This window comes from Mirounga leonina, unplaced genomic scaffold, assembly GCF_011800145.1.
Source record: "Mirounga leonina isolate KUSES-001 unplaced genomic scaffold, KU_Mleo_1.0 Mir_101283, whole genome shotgun sequence".
In the NCBI taxonomy this organism is placed as follows: Eukaryota; Metazoa; Chordata; class Mammalia; order Carnivora; family Phocidae; genus Mirounga; species Mirounga leonina.
In genome coordinates, this window is record NW_023270096.1 from 1,469,892 (window position 1) to 1,494,600 (window position 24,709).

General features: G+C 37.8%; 1 protein-coding gene across 5 annotated transcripts in view; it reads left to right on the forward strand.

Moving 5' to 3' along the window:
• Positions 1-24,709, forward strand: part of HEPH (hephaestin) — a 79,656-nt gene that overhangs the window by 16,542 nt on the left and 38,405 nt on the right. For 2 of the 5 annotated variants that reach the window (XM_035009126.1, XM_035009207.1), the window contains exons 8-11: positions 5,155-5,286; positions 20,247-20,460; positions 22,418-22,557; positions 23,447-23,578. In XM_035009126.1, coding sequence (XP_034865017.1) covers positions 5,155-5,286; positions 20,247-20,460; positions 22,418-22,557; positions 23,447-23,578 — 618 coding nt within the window. Of the gene's footprint in view, positions 1-5,154; positions 5,287-11,128; positions 11,341-12,307; positions 12,459-14,852; positions 15,066-20,246; positions 20,461-22,417; positions 22,558-23,446; positions 23,579-24,709 lie in introns of all 5 variants that reach the window. The other 3 variants (XM_035009039.1, XM_035008877.1, XM_035008952.1) reach the window with 3 other exon arrangements.

Genomic DNA, 24,709 nt, shown 5'->3' on the forward strand with positions numbered 1-24,709 from the left:
AGTGTCTTCTATGCTTTTTTTAAAGCCCAGCTAGTGTATTTTTAATCATTTGTTTTTAGTAGATTTTATTTATTTATTTGAGAGAGAGAGAGCACGAGTAGAGTTGGAAGGGACAGAGGGAGAGGGAGAAGCAGACTCTCCGCTGAGCAGTTAGCCCGACATGGGGCTCAATCCCAGGACCCTGAGATCATGGCCTGAGCCAAAGGCAGATGCTTAACCAACTGAACCACCAAGGCACCCCTATAATCATTGTTTTAAATTCTAGTTCAGACATATTACTTATATCTGTATTGATTAAGTCCCTTTAGTGAGTGCTACCTCTTGTTCTTCCTTTTGGGGTGAATTTCTTCATCTCATCATTAAGTCCAGAAAAGAATAGAAGAGAGAGAGAAAAGACAGCAGTAGCAACAACAACTGAGATTTAAAAAAAAAAAAAAAGGAGAAAACAAAAACAAACCAAAGTAAGATAAAATAAAACAAGAAACAAAATAGAACAAAACAAAAAACTAGATCTTGGGTGTATTTTGATCTGCTTGATAAAAGAAACTAGATCCCAAAATAGGAAAGAAAGAAAAACATATATATACAAAAATAAAATAAAATAAAATAAAATACAATGAACAAAAACCCAAAATCATATATATGTATATATATATACATACATATATATACATATATACATATATATGTATATATAGTAAAAAATAAGAAAAAAGAATTGAAAAAATAAGATAATAGTTCAAAAATAAAACTGAAAGACTAAAGAATTTTTTTTCTTTATTATATTATGTTAATCACCATACATTACATCATCAGTTTTTGATGCAGTGTTCCATGATTTATTGCCTACGCATAACACCCAGTGCTCCATTCAGTATGTGCCCTCCTTGACACCCATCACCAAGCCAACACATCCTCCCATCCCCCTCCCCTCCAGAACCCTGTTTGTTTCTCAGAGTCCATAGTCTCTCATGGTTTGTCTCCCTCACCAATTTTCTCCCTTCATTTCTCCCTTCCTACTATCTTCTTTTTTTTTTTAACATATAGTGTATTATTTGTTTCAGAGGTACAGGTCTGTGATTCATCAGTCTTACACAATTCACAGTGCTCACCATAGCACATACCCTCCCCAATGTCTATCACCCAGCCACCCCATCCCTCCCACCCCCCACCACTCCAACAACCCTCAGTTTGTTTCCTGAGATTAAGACTAAAGAATTTTTTTAAAAAACATGAATGTTTTATGCTGTTTTCCCTGAGAGCTGAAGTTCTTAATTCTCTATGATCTGTAAACTTGGTTCTAGCCAGTTGTTCCTGCTGGTCTTCTGGGGAGAAGTGCCTGTTGAGCTGATTCTCAGGTGCCCTTGTAGTTGTGGAAATGTGCTTCCTTTGCCAGGGGGCTGGGCTCAGTGTAAGAGGCACTGGATTCCACTATGTGGTGCTGTTTTGCTCCCTGAAGGATTTCAGTACAGATGGGCAGGATGAAAATGCTGGCACCCCACTCTTTTTTTTTTAAGATTTTATTTATTTATTTGACAGAGAGAGACACAGAGAGAGAGGGAACACAAGCAGGGGGAGTGGCAGAGGGAGAAGCAGGCTTCCCGCAGAGCAGGGAGCCCGATGTGGGACTCGATCCCAGGACCCTGGGATCATGACCCGAGCTGAAGGCAGTCGCTTAACCAACTGAGCCACCCAGGGCTGGCACCCCACTCTTTAGCCCCAGAGCTGAAAGTCTGTACCCTTCCACTCTTCAGTGAGCACTCACAAAGATGCAGTCATCTTGTCTCCCTGGTTTCCATCTGAACTCTGTGTTCACCCAGCCTGTGACTGTTTTCATCTGAGGCATGCAACTAAGTTTCAAGTATCCAAATTTTATGGACTCTTGCTGTGCAGATCCACGCTGTTCCTCCCAGGGGAGGGAGGGAGTCTCACCTCACTTCTGCCTTTTCCTGGGCCCCTGCCAGGAGAGGAGTTGTGGCCCCATGTGGCAGTTCACAGTTTATGGCAACACTGAGCAAAAAGCCGGTGCCAACACTTGTTGTTTTCAGCCAGCTTCCTCACTCTGATGCCTGGGAATTCTGCTGCACTCAAGCACCCCCATTCTTCTTGTGACCCTGGGGATCCAGAGACCACACTGTCCCACCTAGGATTCCACCCCACTTTGCCACTTGAGCACCTTTAATCCAGAGTTGTCCCCCACTATAGTAGACTTTTAAAGTTCCGATTTTGTCCTCTGCTGCTTATAATACTTTAATTTAGCCTCTTTAAGCTGGTTCCGTCCCTGCCGCCATCTCCTTCAATATACTGCTCCAGATTCACGTCTCCACACTTCTTACTTTCCCAAAAGTGGTTGCTTTTCTATTAGTAGAATTGCAGCATTTCTTTTCTCAGATCTCTGATTGATTTTGCAGGTGTTCAGAATGATTTGATAACTATCTAGCTGAATTCCAGGGACCAGACAAACTTAAGGTCTCCTACTCCTCTGCCATCTTAACTCCTCCTCTCTCCAGGTCTTTAATGTATTTTGAGTTAATTTTTGTGTATGGTATTAAATAGGAGTCTTGATTAATTCTTTTGCATGTGGGAATCCAGTTTTCACAGCAACATTTGCTCAAAAGACTGTCCCCATTGAAAAACATAGTCTCTTCAACAAATGGTGTTAGCAAAACTGGTCAGCTACATGCAAAAGAATGGAACCAGACCACTCTCTTACACCATACACAAAAGTAAACTCAAACTGGATTAAAGACTTAAATGTGAGACCTAAAATCATAAAAATCCTAGAGGAGAGCACAGGAAGTAACCTCTTTGACATTGCCAGTAGCAACTTCTTTCTAGCTATGTCTCCTCAGGCAAGAGAGATAAAAACAAAATAAACTATTGGGACTATATCAAAATAAAAAGCTTCTGCACAGTGAAGCAAACAGTCAACAAAACTAAAAGGCAACCTACAGAATGGGAGAAGATATTTGCAAATAACTTATCTAATAAAGAGTTAGTATCCAAAATATATAAAGAACTTACACAAATCAACACTCAAAAAACAAATAATTCAATTAAAAATGGGTAGAAGAAATGAACAGACATTTCTCCAAAGAAGAAATCCAGATAACCAACAGACACATGAAAAAATGCTCAATATCACTCATCATTAGGCAAATGAAATTAAAACTACAATGAGGTAACACCTCACACCTGTCAGAATGGCTGAAATCAACAACACAAGAAGCAACAAGTGTTGGTGAGGATTTGGAAAGAAGGGACCCCTTTTCACACTGTTGGCGGGAATGCAAAGTGGTGCAGCCACTGTGAAAGACAGTTTTGATTTTCCTCAAAAAGTTATAAATAGAACTATCCAACAATCCAGTAATCCCACTACTGGGTATCTACCAAAAAAATACAACAGTAATTCAAAAGGATACACATACCCGTAAATTTATAGCAGCAAAATATATAGAAGCAGCCCAAGTGTCCATCAATTGAAGAGGTGGGGTAAATATATACAATGGAATACTATTCAGCCAGAAAAAAAGAATGAAATCTTGCCATTGCAGCTACATGGTTAGAGCTAGAGTGAATAATGCTAAATGAAAAATGTCAGTCAAAGAAAGAGAAATACCATATGGTTTCACTCATATGTGGAATTTAAGAAATAAATGAGCAAAGGAGAAGTAAACAGTAGAGAGAGAGAGGCAAACCACAAGACAGACTCTTAACTATAGAAAACAAACTGACAGTTACCAGACGGGGGGTTGGTGGGGGGTGGGTGAAATAAGTGATGGGGATTAAGGAGGGCACTCCTTGTGATGAGCTTCAGATGTTGTATGGAAGTGTTGAATCACTATATTGTACACCTGAAACTAATATAACACTGTATGTTAACTACACTGTAATAAAGTAAAAATAATAATAAAGAAAAAATCTCTTTGCTAGTTACAATAAGATTCAGATTTTCTTAAAAAAATAGATTCAGATTTTCTATTTCTTTATGCTTTAGTCTTGGTAGGTTTTCTGTTCTAGGACTCTGTCTATTTCATCTAGGTTATCCAATTTGTTGGTGTACAGTTTTTCATAATACTACCTTAGATATATATTTTTTTATTTCTGATTTTAGTAATTTCACTCTTCTCTCTTTTTTCTTAGTCCATCTCACTGAAAGTTCATCAATTTTGTTGATCTTTTCAGAGAACAAACTTTTGTTTTCATTGATTTTCTTTATTGTTTTTCTATTCTATGTTTTATTTATCTCTGCTCTAGTCTTTATTATTTCCTTCCTTCTTCTATTTTTGGATTTAGTTTGTATTTCTTTTCCTAATTCCTTAAGTCCTAAAGTTAGGTTGTTAATTTGAGATCTTTTTTAATGTGAATATTCATAGCTATAAATTTCTCCCTTAGCCCATTTTCCATGGCATCTCATGTTTTGCTATGCTTTGTTTTCACATTTTCATTTGCTTCTTGGATCACAGGTGTGGCATTATGTGTAGAAATTGAGTAGAAAACAAGCCAGAAACACTGAACTAGGGTTTGAGCCAGCATAAATGCTCAGGGTATTGTCTTGGTATTTCTGGTTAATATCAAAGGTGACCCAAGCTAGGGCAGAGGTGGTGGGTCATGGAACAAAGAAAACTCCAGGAATCATGGCTCAGCTACTTAGTTCAGGACCTGTACATAGATATGATAATTTTATTGCTCAGAAATGGTTTAGGATTAAGGCAAGATCAGATATTGAAATGGACCCTACCAGGAAATGCAGCTATGAGAAGAGGAACAATAAACGTAGGGGAAATGGGATTGAATCTGACAGTGGGGTGGGATAAAGCCCTGTCTTTAAGTCCTGATTCTGTTCCTAATCAGTTATTTGAATTTGGGAAGATCAATTCCACCTCTCTGAGCTGTAGTTTCCTTATCTGTAAAATGAAAATATCCCCTGTCCTGTATATGATGTTTGAAGATCAAAATGAGATAATGGATTTTAAAATGCTTTTTATAACAGTAAGTTGTAATAAACTTGGAAGGGATTATTCTTATTATTGCAAATAGAGGATTTTTTAAATCTTTTTCACTTCCCCTTTCTCTCCCTCCTTCTTATTTTGTTTCCATCCCCCCTGGTCATCTCTGTTTTTATTCCCATTGTCTCTCCTTCCCATCTTCCAGGGCCAGTGATCCGGGCTGAGGTGGGTGACACCATCCAGGTGGTCTTTTACAACCGTGCTTCCCAGCCATTCAGTATACAGCCTCATGGAGTCTTCTATGAGAAAGACTACGAGGGAACTGTGTACAATGATGGTGAGCAAGCAGGGTTTCCAACTAATATGAGATTCAGGTAATAGCAGATAGGTCTAGAGGAAAAATAAGTAGGAGAGGGAATGAGGGAGGAGACAGAAATGATTGTCCTGCATGGATGTTGTTAAATGAATACATGATATTATAGTGAAGCAGAACTGAGTTCAATAAGAGACATGTTCTTTTAAATATATTTAAATATATTCTGATTGACATTTTATTTTTTAAAATCTTTTAAAAGATTTTATTTATTTGAGAGAGGGGAGAGAGAGAGAGCATGAGTGGGGAGTGGCAGAGGGACAAGCAGACTCCCCACTGAGCATGGAGCTTTATGTGGGGCTCAATCCCAGGACCCTGAGATCATGACCTGAGCCAAAGTCAGACGCTTCACCAACTGAGCCACCCAAGCACCCCTGATTGACATTTTAATGATATTTGTTCTTCCAATCCATGAGCATGGAATGTCTTTCTATTTCTTTGTGTCATCTTCAATTTCTTTCATTTGTGTTTTATAGTTTTCAGAGTACAGTTCTTTCACCTCTTGGGTTAGGTTTATTTCTAAGTTCTTATTATTTTTGGTGCAATTGTAAATGGGATTATTTTCTTAATTTCTGTTTCTACTGCTTCATTATTAGTGTATAGAAATGCACCAGATTTCTACATTGATTTCTATGACTTTACTGAATTCATTTATCAGTTCTAGTAGCTTTTTGGTGGAGTCTTTAGAGTTTTCTTTATATAGTATCATGTCACCTGCAAATAGTGAAAGTTTTACTTCTTCCTTACGAATTTGCATGCCTTTTATTTCTTTTTTGTAGTCTAATTGTTGTGGCTAGGACTTTAAGTACTATGTTGAATAAAAGTACTGAGAATGGGCATGCTTGTCTTCTTTCTGACCTTAGGTGTAAAGCTTTCAGTTTTTCCCCAGAGTATGATGTTCACTATGGGTTTTTTCATATAGGGCCTTTAGGATTAGTATCCCAAATATATAAAGAATTTACACAACTCAACACCCAAAAAATAAATAATCCAATTAAAAAATGGGCAGAAGACATGAACAGACATTTCTCCGAATAAGACATCTGGATGGCCAACAGACACATGAAAAGATGCTCAACACCACTCTTCATCAGGGAGTGCAAATCAAACTACAATGAGATATCACCTCATATCTGTCAGAATGGCTAAAATTAACAATAGAAGAAACAAGTGTTGACAAAGATGTGGAGAAAGTGGAACCTCTATCCCTCTGGTGGGAATGCAAACTGGTGCAGGCACTATGGAAAACAGTATGGAGGTTCCTCAAAAAGTTAGAAGTAGGGGCACCTGGATGGCTCAGTCGTTAAGTGTCTGCCTTCGGCTCGGGTCCTGGGATCGAGCCCCACATTGGGCTCCCTGCTCAGCGATAAGCCTGCTTCTCCCTCTCCCACTCCCTCTACTTGTGTTCCCTCTCTCACTGTGTCTCTTTCTGTCAAATAAATAAAATCTTAAAAAAAGAAAGTTAGAAGTAGAACTACCCCTATGATCTAGTAATTGCATTAATGGGTATGTACCCCCCAAATACAAAAATACTATTTAGAGTATCATGCCATCTGCATATAGTGATGGTTTTTCTTCTTCACTGCTGATTTGCATGCTTTTTATTTCTTTTTGCTGTCTGATTGCTGTGGTTAGGATTTCCAGTACTATGCTAAATAACAGTGGTAAGAGTGAACATCCCTGTCTTGTTCCTGACCACAGAGAAAAAGACCAAATTGACAGTTGCCAGAGGGAAGGTGGGTGGCAGGATGGGGGAAATAAGTGATGGGGACTAAGGGGTGCAATTGTTGTGATGAGCCCTGGGTATGGTATGTAAGTGTTGAATCTTTAAATTGTACAACTAAAACTAATATTGTATTGTATGTTAACTAACTGGAATTTAAATATAAGCTTTTATTATTATTATAATAGAAACAATAAAAATTTAAAACTAACTAACTAACTAACTAAATAAATAAAGGCTTCTAAAAATTCCAAAAGCACTAATTCAAAAGGATACATACACCCTATGTTTATAGCAACATTATTTACAATAGCCAAATTATGGAAGAAGCCCAAGTGCCCATCGATAGATGAATGGATAAAGAAGACGTGGTGTGTGTGTGTGTGTGTGTGTGTGTGTTTGTGATGGAATATTATTCAGCCATGAGAAATAATGAAGTCTTGTGGTTTGCTACCAACATGGACGGAGCTAGAGAGTGTAATGCTAAGTGAAATAAGTCAAAGAAAGACAAATACCACATGATTTCACTCATGTATAATTTAGGAAATGAAGTAAAGGGAAAAAAGAGAGAGAGAAACTATGAAACGGATTCTTAACTATTGAGAATAGAATGGTGGTTACCAGAGAGGAGGAGGGTGGGGGGATGGGTGAAATAAGTGATGGAAATTAAGGAGTCCACTTGTCATGATGAGCACCAGGTGATATATGAAATTGTCAAATTACTATATTGGACACCTGAATTTAATATGACACTGTATGTTAACTATACTGGAATTAAAACAAAATTTAAAAAAAATAAAGATATCTGATTATAAAAGTAACATATATGTTCTATGGAATTTTGAAAAAACATGGAAAATTATAAAATAAATGCCATTCATAGATAAGTCGCCATTACTTTTTTGATATACCTTCTAATATTTTCCTGTGCTTATAAAAACATATCTATTGATATTTTTGTGATCATGTGGTTTTTGCAGGTTTGTATCATACTGTTTTTATTTACCATTATATCAATTTTCCCATGCCATTGTAATGTTATAAACTTGCTACTGATTATAAAATACTCTATTACATGGATTTGGCATAATTTATTTATCTTATCTTCTATTGTTTGAACATTTAGTTTGTTTTCATTATTTTTAAATGTTATAAATCGTGTTGCAATGAATAAATGCTTATATTTTATTTGGATTACCATCTCAGGAGACAATCCTAGAAGTTCGATTACTGGGTATTAATTTCTTGTTTTCTCTGAGAATATTAATACATGCTAATCCCAAGTCAAAAATATAAAAAAAAAATACTGAAAGCATTAAGGGCAACGTTACAGACAAATCTAGAACAAAAGAACATTCTACAAGGTCTAGTCTCTTCAAAAAGTCAATGCTATAGGGAAAAAAATAGGGACAACACAAAAAGCAAACCTTGTCTGATCCAGGTTATTTAAAAAAATAGCCTTAAGAGACATTTTTGGGCCTCTGAGTGGCTAAGTCTGCTTGTCCCTCTCTCTCACTCTCTGCCCCTCCTCTCTCTCTCTCAAAATTAGTATGTAAAATCTTCTTAAAAAAGAGACATTCTGGAGATGATTGGAAAATTTCTGATATAGGCTACATGTTAGATGATATTAGGATATTTTCTTAGATGTAGTAATGTTATTGTGGCAATATAGGACAAAGTTACTGCTGTATTTAGAAGTAAGATACCATCATGCTTCCAAATGATTTAGCAAAAGCAAACAATCAAAAACTCGTGTGTGTGTGTGTGTGTAGATATACATAGACATAGATGTAGATAAATTAAAGATGGAAAAATGTTAACAAACAACTCCAGTTGGTAGGATGATTATTGTAGGATGATTATTGTAGGATGATTATCCTTTAAAGTTTACTGTACGTTTGAAAAATTTCAAAGTTGGGAATAATAAATGAATAAGAAAGGATGTTAAAACCATCCTAAATTATACCACCTGTCATAAGTTCTTACTACAAATATCCTTGTGTATGCTTCTTTTCACCCTTTAATGAATATTTCCTCAGAATATATTTTTAACATGTGGAATTGCTGTGTCCGAGGGTATACACATTAAAATTTTTGATACCTACATCCAAGTTGCTATCTGGAAAAATTTGCAGTCTCATAAACTCCGACTTGCATCAACAGTAACAGCACAGGGCAGTCATTTTCATCTTTGTCATATGTCAATCTTGTAAGCAAACAACACAATAACCAAAATCACCATTGTTTCAATTTGTATTAGGTTGGACATTCTTTTCAGTATTTATTGTATATCTTACTTTTTTGTGGGCCTGAACCTTCTTCAGGCTTTTGATACATTTTGTCAACATTTTTTCCTAAAGGTCTATTCTCATTTACACTTACCCTTTCTATAGTTGAGTGAGAGGTGTAGGTGCCATTTAAGCCACTTCTCAACAGCATGGATTATTATAATATGTAAAATTTTGCTAAACTGACAGGCAAAATAGTTATGTAGCTATTTTTTTTCAGAGAGTGCTCTTGTACATTTATTTCATCTCAAATTCACCACAGTTTGTACTTTTGTGTTTTCATTTTTTTATTTTTTATTATGTTCAGTATGTAGCTATTTTCATTTGTACTTCTTTGATTACAAATAGGTTTAAAATGTTATTTTATTTTTTAAGTTTTTATTTAAATTCCAGTTGGTTAACATACTGTGTAATACTAGTTTCAGGTGTGCAGTATAGTGGTTCAACAATTCCATACAACACCCGGTGCTCATCACGACAGGTGCACTCCTTAATCCTCATCACTTATTTCACCCATCCCATCCCCCACTTCCTCTTGTAACTATCAGTTTGTTCTCTACAGTTAAGAGTTTGTTTCTTGGTTTGCCTCTCTCTCTTTCTTCCCCCTTTGCTCATTTATTTTATTTCTTAAATTATTTTGTTTCTTAAATTACACATATGAGTGAAATCATGTGGTATGTCTTTCTCTGGATGACAGATTTCACTTAACATAATACTCTCTAACTCCACATCATTGCAAATGGCAAGATTTCATTCTTTTCATGGCTGAGTAATATTCCATTGTGTATATATATGTATATGCACCACATCTTCCTTATCCATTCATCAGTCAATGGACACAGGCCATTTCCATAATTTGGCTATTATAAATAATACTGCTATAAACATCAGTGTAGATGTATCCCTTTGAATTAGTATTCATGAATAGACAATTTTCCAAAGAACCCATTCAGATGGCCAGTAGACATGTGAAGAGATGCTCAACATCACTGATCATCAGGGAAATACAAATCAAAACTATAATGAGATAGCACCTTATGCCTGTCAGAATAGCTAAAAATCAACAACACAAGAAACAACAGGTGTTGGTGACAATGTGGAGAAAGAGGAACCTTGCACTATTGATGAGAATGCAAAATGGTGCAGCCACTATGGAAAACAGTATGGAATTTCCTCAAAAAATGAAAAATAGAAAGACCCTATGACCCAGCAATTGCACTACTAGGCTTAAAATTTTTAAATAAAATTTCTATGCATCATTTGACCATGACTTGTGTCCATTTAAGGAATTACAGCCTTAGTGCTTGTGTTTTTCATATATATACACATATACGTATTTGCATCCACTCATATATACATACATATAGAAAGGAGAATGTGTTCGTTAATCAGAACCATTCAAAGATGAAACAAACTATGAAGGTAGGTAGTGAATCGCCTTTCTCTGGAGATTTTTAAACAATGGTAAGAATACAAGAACAGATGAATATATGTTTTCAAGTGAGAAGTATTCCAAATAAGTTTTAAAGACCCTTTTAATCCTTAGGTCCTTTGAGCTTAGAAAACTGAAACCTGGGAAGTTTAAATTTCCCCAGTTTATATAACAACTATTGTCAGAACCAGAAACTAACTATAGTCTCGTCACTGCTATCCAGGATCCTTTTTAATATTCTATATTGCATATTGCTGTTGCTCCAAAATGCCTTGTAGTTTATAATATTTATCCCACTGTTTGGAGCTGATGATTCTCACTCTAGCTAATGTGATAATGAGTCCTAATTTTTTCCCCCTGCAGGCTCATCCTACCCTGGCTTGGTGGCCAAGCCCTTTGAGAAAGTAACATACCGTTGGACAGTCCCCTCCCATGCTGGCCCTACTGCTCAGGATCCTGCCTGTCTCACCTGGATGTACTTCTCTGCTGCAGATCCCATAAGAGATACAAATTCTGGTCTGGTGGGCCCCCTGTTGGTGTGCAAGACTGGTGCCTTGGGTGCAGATGGCAAACAGGTATTACCAAGGTTTTTGGCTGGAAAGCCTGCTGGGAGGAAGATAATGCTGTGTTGCTAAATAGGAGTTGAAAGTGGAACTGGGTTCTAGAGATGTGGAAATAGAAAAAAAAATAAGCTATTTAATCAGAAATTAATAGTTGGTGACCTCATGCTATTTTGCATGCTATTCTTTCACTCACACATATCTCTTAGTCTCTATTCCTTTCTATTTTGTATCCTCTCATCATCTTTTCATTTTTTTAAACCTCAGTGTTCCCTAACCCTTGATACCAATTCTTAAATCTCTTTTAATATTTGCTTGTGTTCTCTCATGCCCAGCTCACCATTCTAGCTGTATATTACTTAACCTCTCTTTGCCTCAGTTTCTTCATCTGTAGTAAAGGGTTAACAATGAAATAATATATCTTGGGTTTCTATGAGGACTAATGAAAATAATCCATATGAAGTGCTTATCACAGTGTCTGGATTACATAGCAAACACTCAGTAAATGTTAGAAGTAATAATAATAATAGTGATAATAATAAATGATAATAAAAATAACAGTATATTAATAGCAATTTTATATCCTTTTCTCTTATTTTCTAATCCCCTCTGACTAGATTCCTTTCCTGATATGCTAACCACCTTTCCCCACTCCCTTACCCCACTCCAAGCTCTCTTTTATCACTGTCTGTACTTGTCCATAATCCCCATCTTGTGCTACTTCCCTGTCCCCTTTCATACATTCGTCCCCTCCAGTCTTGTCATCTTGTTCTAACCTGTTTCACCCACCTTCAATTTGAAATTACCTGAGGAAAAACTGCTTAGCAACAAGTATAGCTCTAGGCAGGAAGTATGGGTTTGTCTCTGTGTCTGGGGGAAAAAAATGGGGAAGAATCAGGGCTCATTGGACCTCAAGCTGCACAACCTACAACTGCTGAAACCATTGTCATTCTTTCTTATATTCTCTTCCATGGACCTACAGAAAGAGGTGGATAAGGAGTTTTTTCTCCTTTTTACTGTGTTGGATGAAAACAAGAGCTGGTACAGCAATACCAATCAAGCAGCTGCTATGTTGGATTCCCGACTGCTCTCAGAGGATGTCAAGGGTTTCCAAGACTCCAATCGGATGCATGGTATGGGGAATGCTTTTGCCCTGAGCTACAATTGAGAGGTTACAAGTAAAAATCTAACGTAAACTTAATCATGTCCCATCCTTGAAAGCACTGACCCATTGGTCAGCTCTACCCAAGACATGAGCTAGATTGAAGAATTAAACCTAAGGCGACAGATCTTATATTTAGCACTTGGTTGTGCTGTGTCCTGTGTTACACAGTATGGGGGACACTGGAAAAATGTGTTGCGAAATGAGGATTGAAAACAAGAAATCCACTAGAGAGTGAGGAGAGAAAGCTAGAATGATGCCTTTGCAGTCTTATCTTATTCTCCTTTACTGACCACTACCCATGCTCCTCAACTCCATACTCCAGCCAAAAGGGGCTATTTTTTCTCTATATAGACATACCTTGTGCTTTTCTGACTTCATGCCTTTACAATGCTTTGCTCTCCAGTTGAAATGCCTCTCTTTACATTTTTGCCCTTAGCCTGTGGAAATTCTTTCCATTCTCTAAGGTCCTACTCAAAAGCTACTTCATCCATGTAACCATTTTTTTATCACCCAACCCCAGGATGATGACATCCTTTTCTGAACCACTATTGCATTTTATCAGAATATTTTAATATCATGTTCTATATAGTTATCTGTTACACGGCTTTTCACCTGCTAGGGTGTAGTCTCCTTAAATGTGAGTATTGTTTGTTGCTTATCTCTGTATTATCTATGCTTTCTAATACATAGTAAATGTTTATTGAACAAGTGAACTACCAAATTAATGAGTAGGTATGTAGGTGGGTGAGTGAGTGAATGGGAAGACATGGTCCCAGTTTGCAAAGAGCTCCCAGCATTTGCAATGAAATGATACTAACACACATGAAATAATTATAGAACAATCCAAGATCAACTATAAATAAATGCTAAATTGTGTAGAACAGGTTTCAAGTGACATGGAGTTCACAGGAGAATATTAATGAAGGACAAACCAATTAAAGGATTCCTGGAAAAAAGGAGTGCTTGAGCTGGGGTTCAAAGGCTAAATAGGTTTGCAATTAGACATTACAGGAAAAGGAAGCAGAATCAGGAGATTAGCAATGTTATCATCAGCATCTAGGGGAATTACTAAGTAGGGTTACTTATTAAAGGTGGTTCAAGTGGATGTGGGGACATTGAAAAGGGGTCAGCTTTAAGCAGGCCTCCCTGTATTTTCAAGAGGAGTATGGAAGATGGGAGGGAGTCATGAATGAGTGTGTTGTGTTATGACTCCATCTCTTGGTTCTCATCACTAGTCAGTTATTATCAGCTGGAAAAAGTAAACCAATCCTGTGAACAAAGTTCATTTCAATATGAACTTATGAAGCACCTGGGTAGTACCAGGCAACATGCAAGGCGACTGGGCAGTCACACTTATACAGAAAAAATGTGATTCCTGCTAGGTCAATCTAGTGTGGGGGATAGATTTGTAAGTAAATCATTGGACTGTGTGCTCTGTAGTAAGTGATATGAAAGATTTTTTTTTTTTTTGCGGGGGGGAGTTTCTTGGAAATGAGAGAGAGAGAGAGAAAGAGAGAGGAGGTGACATTTGAACTTCACATGGGAGGTGATATTTGAACTGGGGCATGATGTATGAGTAATAGTTTTCTGTAGAGGGACCAGAGGGAAAATTTATTCCAGGCAGAGGAAACAACATGTGAAAATTCAATATGTGTTTTGTACACACCTAACATGTTTAAGGCCTTGGGGATGCAGAGACAAATAGAACTCACAGCAATGGTGTCTACCTGTGTATGAGGGGATTGGGAGGATAGACTGCAGGCAGGGGTGCCAGGGAGAGGACTTTTGCAGAAGTTCAAGCCAGAAGTGATGAGGGCTAAACCTAGGCAGTAACTGCGAAGTGGGAAAAAAAAAAAAAAGAGAGAGAGAGAGAGATTGAAAGATGAATATGGAAGCTTGGGGGAACCCCAGTACTTTATGGAGGGATGGAGAACAAGAACAAGATGAAGGAGGAACAATCAGAAAGGAGGTAAGAGAACCAGGAAGGAATGTGTGGTGCTATAGAAGCCAAGGGAGGAGAATTCCAAGAGAGTGGAAATAGTAGAGGCTGGTATCCTTGTGTATGCATGTGTGTAGGGAGTTCTGGTAGTGGAAAAAAGTTCAGTTTTGCAAGAATTTGAAGTGTGGTAGAGGAGGGACAGGAGGTGAGGTCAGAAAGGCGAGTTGGACCCTCATCTCAAAGAGGCAGATCTTCATAAGTACAACTAAAGTGGCTTAGGGAAGAAGGCAGAAGAGTTAATGACTCAGAAATTTCAAGTTGTGGGAAACCCTAGTACAGAGCTGATGCTATGCTGCTGGCCAGTGCCTGAATATTCTGGTCTCATCTTCTTGTTCTGTTTTATTTTATTTTATTTTTCTCCAGCCATTAATGGGTTTCTGTTCTCTAACCTGCCCAGCCTGGACATGTGCAAGGGAGACACAGTGGCCTGGCACCTGCTTGGCCTGGGCACAGAGACTGATGTGCATGGGGTCATGTTCCAGGGCAACACTGTGAAGCTTCGGGGCATGAGGAAGAGTGCAGCCATGCTGTTTCCTCATACCTTTGTCATGGCCATCATGCAGCCTGACAATGCTGGTAAGTGCCTTAACAGCTGGCCATAGGCTGAGAGGCTCTGTTGGGCATGGATGAGAGGGGCTGGTGAAAAGAAAAGAAGACATGTTGAGGATATATGGGAAGTTTTCAAAACACTCTTGTTTTCTCTCTCCTCAATGTGCACTCTGTATTCTGGTTATTTGGATTTTTCTCTTAGCTGCAGACAGAAAGTAAAGAGCTGAGAAAGCTCTTTTCTGGAACAATGGGGAAGTAGTGATGTTGCCCAGCATCAGGGCAATTCTCATATAGGTAGAGGGTGGACTTGCCTGTGTAGTCCCATGGCTATGTAGAAATTTTATAGATACAGTCCTTGCACTGGGAGGGAGGTCCAGGAGATATACCTATAAGTGCTTTAAACTCTGATATTCTGTGAGAATTTCTACCAACTTCTGGTGGGAGTGGGGTGCAGTGTGCTGTGACAGTTTCAGCCCTGGAATCAGAGCATAAAAACTTTTAGTCCAAGCACTTTCATTAATTTGCTATTTAATTTTGTTCTAACCAACCCCCACTCTGTGGCTGCATTTCCTCCTTCTTTTCTTTCTCTGTCCCACTCCCCTACCTCCCTCCCTCACCTTCCTTTCCTACTTTCCCCTTTCCTCCCTGCTTTCTTTCATTTCTCTCCCTGCCTCTCTCCCCCACCCTCTCTCCCTCTCCCATTCCTCCTCTTTCTCTCTCCCTTCCCCTCATTTCCCTATCTTTCTTTCATGAAAAACCAAAATTGAGTAGAACGTTTCTTTAGATTCCATCTATGTGTGACATTTTATCATGTAACAGTTACTTTGGTAAATACACATATGTAATTAAGCAGCTTTGCAGATGACTTAAAAACACCATGATGAATATTCAACATTTTGTATACTGGATGCTTACAGTTATGTTTAGCAAACTAGAAAAACAAATACCCAGAAAAAATGCAACAAAGTGTTAAGAATGTTTGATTCCTGTGGGTTTATTAGTGATTTTTTATCCTCTTTTTGCTTTGCTTTAAATTTTAATAAGTTTATATTACATTTAATAGAAATTAACAATTGTATTTAAAAATATTATCTTACATACCTCAGCTCTTCCAATAAGACTAATGATACTAGAACTTTAATAGATAGGAAAATTGGCAGATAAAAAGCTAGGGCTTGTAATGTGTTATTTTCCACCAAATTCATGTTAGAGTTCTCAACAGCAAAGAGAAGAATTTATTATTTATAATTGCCCTAGTCCTTCAGGGTGTCTCCTTTCTTTCACCATTGGAACTTTCTTTATTCATTATTCCCCTCTTCCCCACCCCCTTTTTAATCTTTTCTTTCCACTGTTCCTTTTTCCTGCCCTCTCTCATTTTTCCTCTTCCTCTTTCATCATCTTTTTCTTTTTCTTATCTCTTTTTATCTCTCATTTCTTATTCCTCTTCTCATTCATTGTTTCCTTCCTTTACTTCCATCTATTTTTTCTCGATCTTTTTGTCTTTTCTTCTTTTCATTTTCTTCTTCCATTCATTCTTCTCTCCCTTTTTTTCTCTTTTTCCTTCCCTCCCCTCTCTTTTCTCCTTTTTCCCTTTTTTTCTTCCTTTGATTTTTCCCTCTTTTTTGGCTTCCCTTCTCTCCATTTCCCTCCTTTCTTTATTTCTCTTTCTTTGTCTCCCTTTCTCTCTTTTTAAATTTATTTTCCTTTTCCTTATCTCCTGTTTTCTTTTTTTCCCTTTTTCTTCAATCTGTATGTTTTCTTTCCTCCTCTGTCTTCCTCTTTTTTTCCTTATTTTTTATTCCTTACTTCTTTTTATTTTCCCTTTATTTTACAATAACATTTTCACAAAACATAGTAAATATCTGTTGTCTTCCACTTACTGGTCTAGATACTAGGGATGTGAGGATGAATTAGGCATCTCACAGTTAGTGTGAAAGGGAGATGATGATACAATCTTGCCAAGAGCTATAGTAACACACAGGAAACTATAACAAATTCTGCCTGACTTGTGTAGTAAAGCTTCCCTAGAGAAGCAGGCATTTAAACTGATCATCTGAGGAAGAGTAAACTGTCACCACGCACAGAAAAGGGATGGTTGGTGAAGAGGGTGTTGTTATAAGCAGTAGGAAACTTATGGACAGTGACTTGGAAGCAGCATCTGCCTGAAGAAGTTACACAAACTGATTTTATTCAGTGACCCTCAACTTAAGGTGGTATACTAAAAGGTGTTTGAAATGTGTGGAGGTCATTTTAGTTGTCACAATGACTGGGGATATGGAGGGGATGATATTATTTAGATAGTGGGAGTCAGAAATGATAAAACTTTCATCAATATGTAGGGCAGTCTTAAACAGTGAAGAATAATCCCACACAAAATGCTAATAGCAGCCCTGTGAAGGAATAATGAGAAATAAGCCTTAAGAGGAGGCAAAGTCGGAGGCTACTGCAAGAGGTGATAAGAGCCTGCCAATGGGTGGAAGCAATAAGGATGGGCAGAAGGGGTAGAGTTAAGGGATATTTGAGGAAGAAATTATGGAACTTTGCTGAGGGGCTGAGCAAGAAGAAAAGATGCCTGAAGTTTCCGGCTTGTGCACTATATATATGGTGACAACCATTAACTAAATGAGTAAGTACAGAAACAAGGGCAGGATAGTAAGGTTTGGGTAGAAAATATTCATTTTAGGGCATGTCAAGTTTTAAGTTCCTGGTGAAATCCAGGTGATGTGGATTTTACAGTAGGTAGTTATAGGTAGAAATATAAAGGTTGGAGAAGAAGTCCAGGTTAGTGAGTTTGAGTGTTCTCATAGTTCAAGTTCATAAGTTGTAAAGTGATAGGAAAGAAAACTTAAAGCAGAAATCAACATTAAAAGGTACAAGGGAGAAGAGAAGCCAAAATAAGGAACCAGAAAAGAATTTGTCAAAGAGCTGGGAGGAAACTCAGATTTCAAGAACAGAAGAGTACCGAAAGAGTAGCTTAGATAATAATATCCATATGAGAAAATTTAGATGATGTACTAACTAGTCCAAAGGCACATGACTTCCCAGAATGCCTTCTTTTTTGTTCTCATCCCATTCAGTGATCATCAGATTTTCTTCTCCACATCAATCCCTGAGCTATGAGTTTTGGGCAGCTTTTACAACCACTCATTTGCACACACATTCATTCACTCAAAACATATTTATTGCACACCTTCAATGTGCTAAAACTGGGGAAGAAAGGTGAAAAAAATAGAATGATTCTTACTCTCTGGGAAGATCCACATTAAAAACATCAAAACACATACATAAAACAGTAAGATAATTTTAGATTGTGATATAGATCATGAAGGAAATAAAATGTAGTGTTGTGATAAAATGATAGGGACATTACTTTAGAGAGGATGTTCAGGGAATGTGATATTTACACTGAGACCTAAATAATGAGGAGGAAGGAGCAATGTAAAGATTTCTGAGAACATTTCAAACAGAGGGACCAACAAGCACAAATGTCCAAAGGTGGGAACAAGCATGGCTTTTCAAGGGTCAGAGTGAAAGATCAGTAGTGTTGGATTGTAGTAAGCTAAGAAAAAGATCGACATAAAATGAGGTTGGCAAGATTCATATGTGGGGTCTTATAGACCATAGTTAGGAGCTTGGTTTGCATTCTGAGTATGAATGAAGCATTTGAAACAAAGGAACAATGTAAAGAGGGCCTTGAATCCTGTGTGGGAAATGGTTGAAAAGGGAAGGGGAAGAAGCAGAGAAGACAGTTAGGAGACTGTTGAAGTTTTCCATGTGAGAGACGACGGTGGTTTTGACTGGCGGAGGGAGAGTGAAAATGCGAGGATAATTTGGAAGGAAAAGCCAATAGGATTTACTGATGAAATAGATGTGGAAGGGTAGGAGATATAGAAGAGTTGGGAAGTAGTTGTGGAAAGAAAAGAGTAGATTCTTTCAAGAAGTCTATAAACTAGTGGAAAAGACTGTTTTGTAAAGAGAGGAGTACTTAGTCTCTAATCATGTGGTTTAGGTGTAAAGTGTGTTAAGAGTAGGGAGGCCAAGAATGTAGAGGTCAGTGTGAGCCAGAATAGTCATGGAGAGATTTCTGGAATTTGATCTTGGAGAATGAGTGAGCTCTGTAGATATTTGTGGGAGGGTTGGACAGGTACATTCCAGGACAGGAGCAACAACATGAGTGAAAATTCCAATATATAAATGAAATATGTGATAAGGGATGTCTGGGACAAATTTAGTTGGATCACCGGTTGCATTTGGAACTGAGTCATAGTTTGAAGCTAGTTCACAGAGGCCTTTAAAGCCAGGAAAAAAGAGTTTGTAGTGATGGTATAGGCAGTGGGCAGCAAGTGAAGGAATGATGAAAATAAATGTTCTAAGAAAGTCAACTTCTCCTGATCAACATTCTATGAGCCTTAATGTCCTTGACATAGAAACCCGAGGCTCTAGGCATTTCTAGGCAGCTCCACAACCCTGATATTTAAGACTGATATCCAAACATTTTATTGTAAAAACTGAAGGAAAGCCACTCCAAAGCCCTCTGATATAAGCATCCTGATAGTCAAGAAGTTGTTTTTTTTTTTTTTAATCTATTTAACCACACCTTTATTTCTTTGGTACTTTGTAAAAAAGAGAGAAAACTGGCCAATGCATTTTTTGGAATAATAATTATTACAGATCCATTTACTTATTTATAACTTTATTTATTAAAATTTTCTATGCAATATGCTAAGCAATGTGTACATATTATTGTGCTTAATTCTAAAACAACCCAGTGAAATAAGTAAAATGATCCCCATTGTACCATGAGGGAACTGAAACATACAGAGGCTTAAAAATTACTTCAAGTTCATATAGCTAACAAGTTGTCAGGTAGGGTGACCAACTATCCCAGTTTGCTCAGAACTGAGCAGTTTCCACAGGGATATGGGACTTCCAGTGATAAAACTGGGAAAGCCTTGGGTTAACAGGGAGGAGTTGGCCTTCCTAATGGCAGAGTTTAGTTTTAAACCTAAACAATGTAGCTTTGGAGCCAGAACTATTAACCTCTGTGCTCACTGCTCTCAATAAACTTGTAATAATCTTTTATCCAAAGCATAGAACCTTATCTGAAACTACCCACTCTCTACAGTATGCCTAGAAAGAGGCAGGAAATCCCCCAGGTGCTACACAGGGATATTCAGATTCAGGTTTTGCTCTTTGTTCCTTCCTTAGGGATATTTGAAATTTACTGCCAGGCAGGCAGCCATAGAGAATCAGGGATGAAAGCAGTCTATAATGTCTCCCAGTGTCCTGGCCATCAAGCTAATGATCACCAACGATACCAGGCTGCAAGAATCTACTACATCATGGCAGAAGAGGTGGAGTGGGACTATTGCCCTGACAGGAGCTGGGAACTGGAATGGCACAACCAGTCTGAGAAGGACAGGTAAGGTTTCAGAAAATAAGAGATCACACTTTCAGAGACTCTGGACCATTTTGCGGATGAGGAAGATACTGAAATACTGAGAAAAGGAGACACTTATCTAAAGTAACCTGATAAGATACCAGCAAATCTGGAACAGGTGCTAGGATGCAGATAAGCTGGAACTCAGTGTTTCTTCTATATTACTATACTGTGGGTCTGAAGTAAAAGACCTTATCCATAACTTCATGCTCTTAATCTTTGCCTCTTTTCCTCTGGTTGCTGGTAGCATCTACAGCAAAATTTAGATTTTATAGAGGTCTTACTCAAAAGACTGAACACCCCAAGCTTACCTGTCACTTGACAAAATGTCACTAAGGTACAGGCTAAGCTGTATAGCAGAAAAAATCCAACATAGAATAGTTTGAGTGAGTTAGAATTTTATTTCTTGCTCAAATAATAGTATAAATATGAGCTGCCCAGGGCCTGTAGGTAAACTAATCATCCATAATACTTTCTTTCATCTTGGAAACTAAGATGCCTATGCTGGTTGTAGTCATTCCCAGCAATCACGAAAGGGGAGAGCAGTCCAGGGCAAGCAGCAGTATCTGTAAGGTAATGACCTAAAAGTTACATACATCACTTTCTTTCATAACCCATCATCCTAAACTTATTAATGTGGCCGTACCTAGCTGCAAGAAAGTCTAGGACTTGGAGAGGTTAGTGGGTGGGGCAAAATGAATGAAGTAGAATGGGATATACAAGCTTCCAGTTATGCAATAAATAAGTCATGGAAATAAGGCACAGCATAAGGAATGTAGTCAATGATTTTGTAATAAAGATGTATTGGGGCAGATGGTAGCTACATTTGTGGTGAACATAGCACAAATGTATACATTTATCAAATCATTGTGTTGTACATATGAAGCTAATGTAGCATTGTATGTCAACCATACTAAAAAATAAAGCCTGGAAAATATAATCTATATTACATGGTTATGTGGTCATGTACTCAGCTAAAATATAGGTGATTCTATTACTAAAAAGGAAGGGGAGGAGAATGGAAACTGAAGTACAGTTTAGCAATTTCCACTACAATTTATTTTTGGTACTCTCACAACTCTTTAGCAATTCCTGTCTTTTATGTTGATTGTTGAATGTTGAAGTCTTCTTGCTAACTTCTTCTGAAACCTAGAGAAAGTGAATTCTCTTCCCTGGGACTTAGTTTGTTCATCATTAAAGTGATGTGGTATATGATGAATTATTGAACTCTACATCTGAAACTAAGGATGTACTATATGTTGGCTAATTGAATTTAAATAAAAAATAAATAAAGTGATGTGGTATAGTTGAAAGAACTTGACTAGAAGGAAATAAGGAAGAAGCAGCAGAGTTGTATCCAAGTGCTAGCTCCCTTTCTGGCTGACAGTATCGATGAAGATAAGTTCTGTCACTTCTGGACCACTGATTCTCCTTCTACCTATCTCATTAGCCTATTGGAAATGTCAAATGATAAAACAAATAATACGGTTCTTTGTAAACAGGAAAGCATCCCATAAGGGGGAATCTGTAAAATTCCATTTCCTCCTTACCTCTTCCTATTACTTGCTCTCCATCAGCAGCAGCAGTTAGTGCTCTCCTTCCACCCTGTACCTTGTCCTTTTGTCAAAATAATTCCATCTGAGACAACACTAAGAATAGAGCTAAAGCCCAGAGTTTCTGATTCTTCTTCCAGTGTTCTTGTCATTGTAATTATTTTACAAATTACAATCTGGATTATGATAAACAAGGACATAAATAGATATTTAAATCTGGCATCTTTATTGCAGTTATACAGCCAACGTGGAAAATCTGACATTAGAAGGAACATGTCTTCTCTTTCTTCTATCTGTGATATGATGTTGGGTCTGACTTAGCTTTGTCATACCTGAAAATGAGGGGTCAAGGCCAGGTGCTGATACCACTCTTTGGATTCCTCTAGTTATGGTCACATCTTCCTGAGCAACCAGAATGGGCTCCTGGGTTCCAGATACAAGAAAGCTGTATTCAGAGAATACATTGATGGTACATTCAAGATCCCTCGGCCAAGGACTGGACCAGAGGAACACTTGGGAATATTAGGTAAGTGAGTTCCTCCTAAGGTCTAGACGTTTATGCTGCTCCTAGGAAGGTTATGTCATATCAGGAAGTCTTCTTCATTTCTTTCTATTAGTGTTTCCTTATGATATAATGGAATTATAGTCATAAATTAAAATTTGGCCATAAAAATAAGCAATCAAAGTGGGGGGACTTATGAATTCTGCTGCAACATGAGCCATATTTTTCCAGAAATCTCTCTAGGGATCTCTGACAGTGAGAGATTTTTTAAAAATACTAAAGGCAGGGAACTTAAGAACATCAAAGAATAAGAACACTGTACAGGGAATAAGTATTACCCTTGCACCCCAGTTTAATTATTGATGCAGTTTCTTCACTTTTGTAGGGGCCAGTGAGTTTCCTCATTCTTGTCCTCACACAGAAGAAACCCATTGGCCCTTCCAGGGGCCCATCAGTTTTTTTTTGTTTTTTGTTTTGTTTTTTTGTTGGTTTTTTTAACTCCGTGCCAAACTCTCAGTCCTTACTGACAGTGATTCCACAGAGCCTTAATTATCTAGATCCGTGTGATACTAGATATAGATAGATGATAGATAGATAGATAGATAGATAGATAGATAGATAGATAGACAGATGATAGATAGATAAATAGATATATGATAAGGATTTGGTGTGGGAAAATAGGGATAATTGGAGGTACAATCTTCTTGTTGAAGTATCCTCATCCTGTAGGTGCCAGTATCAGTTTATGGGCTTCTGAATTAAAAAAAAAAATGGAACTAGTCATGATTTTAATTTTAATGACTGAAACCCCTAATTCTAGGGAGCTCGTGTGTATGTCCTTTTCTTCAATGCCTTTAGTATCCTTGTTCCACTACTCCACTAATGAGACTTCCCCTTCTTTTGCATATATTAGGTCCACTTCTCAGAGGAGAGGTTGGTGATATCCTAACTGTGGTGTTCAAGAATAATGCCAGCCGCCCCTACTCTGTGCATGCCCATGGAGTGCTAGAATCAAGCACTGGTTGGCCACTGGCTGCTGCACCTGGTAAGTGGGACCACATAGTTGAAGGGATGAAGGTTGTATAGCACTTTGGCTTCAGCTCCGTGGCTTGCTCCTTTCTTTCTTTCTTTTTTTTTTTTTTTAATTGCTCTTCGAGAACTTAAATAAGAATATTAACCAGGACAAAGTCACAGCCTGAATAGGTCTCTATGAAATACTCATTTTCAATCTCAGAACAGGGTACATATCTTAGGTCTTTAGTTTGACCAGACATCCTTAATACTGGCCACACATGGAGCCTTGTACTGGACTTTACCCTGAATACAGATTAAGCTTCTAACTCTCTCTAGATCTGAAATTAATCTTGGCTATAGTCTGAGTTTCTAATCATGGCTAGAGAGTGACCTGTCCCACACCACAAACTGATCCTTAAGCTCAGTCATTGATAAGGTCATTGCCTTCTTATTATAGACTAAATTTTAACCCTGGTCATATACTAAATTTTTAATACTAAAATGTAGGGTGGACATAATCTTGACCACATTGTCTTCCATTCATTTATTCATTGAATAAATGCTTACTGGCAGCCTAGTTGGTGAAGACACAATTTCATTTTATTTTTTTTTAAGATTTTATTTATTTATTTGAGAGAGAGAGAGTTAGAGAGAGAGAGAAGGAGCAGGAAGAGGGGCAGAGGGAGAAGCAGACTCCCCGCTGAGCAGGGAGCCTGGTGTGGGGCTCAATCCCAGAACCCTGGGATCATGACCTGAGCCAAAGGCAGACACTCAACCGACTGAGCCACCCAGGTGTCCCAGAGACAATTTTAGAAGTTATGGATGTAGTGGAAAATAATACATGTTCCTACTTTTAAAAAGAAGTGATTATGATAGAGAGACAAGTAAACTTGTAATTGTAATGCAGTGTCTTATGTGTTAATAGGAGTTCTTAAAATATGCCAGAAATGTATAGCAAAGGGTACCTAAGAGGACAGCTAGGATGGTAGCATAGTAGGAGGACCCAAGTCTCTTCTTGTCCCTTGACCAAAACCAGATAATTGTTGGATCATTCTGAGGATAGACAGGACAAATTCCACAAATAGAGGGGGAGAAGAGGCCTCATTGAAGAAGACAAGAAGTACAGAGATACAGTTTGGGGGAGATATGGATCATGTATTCT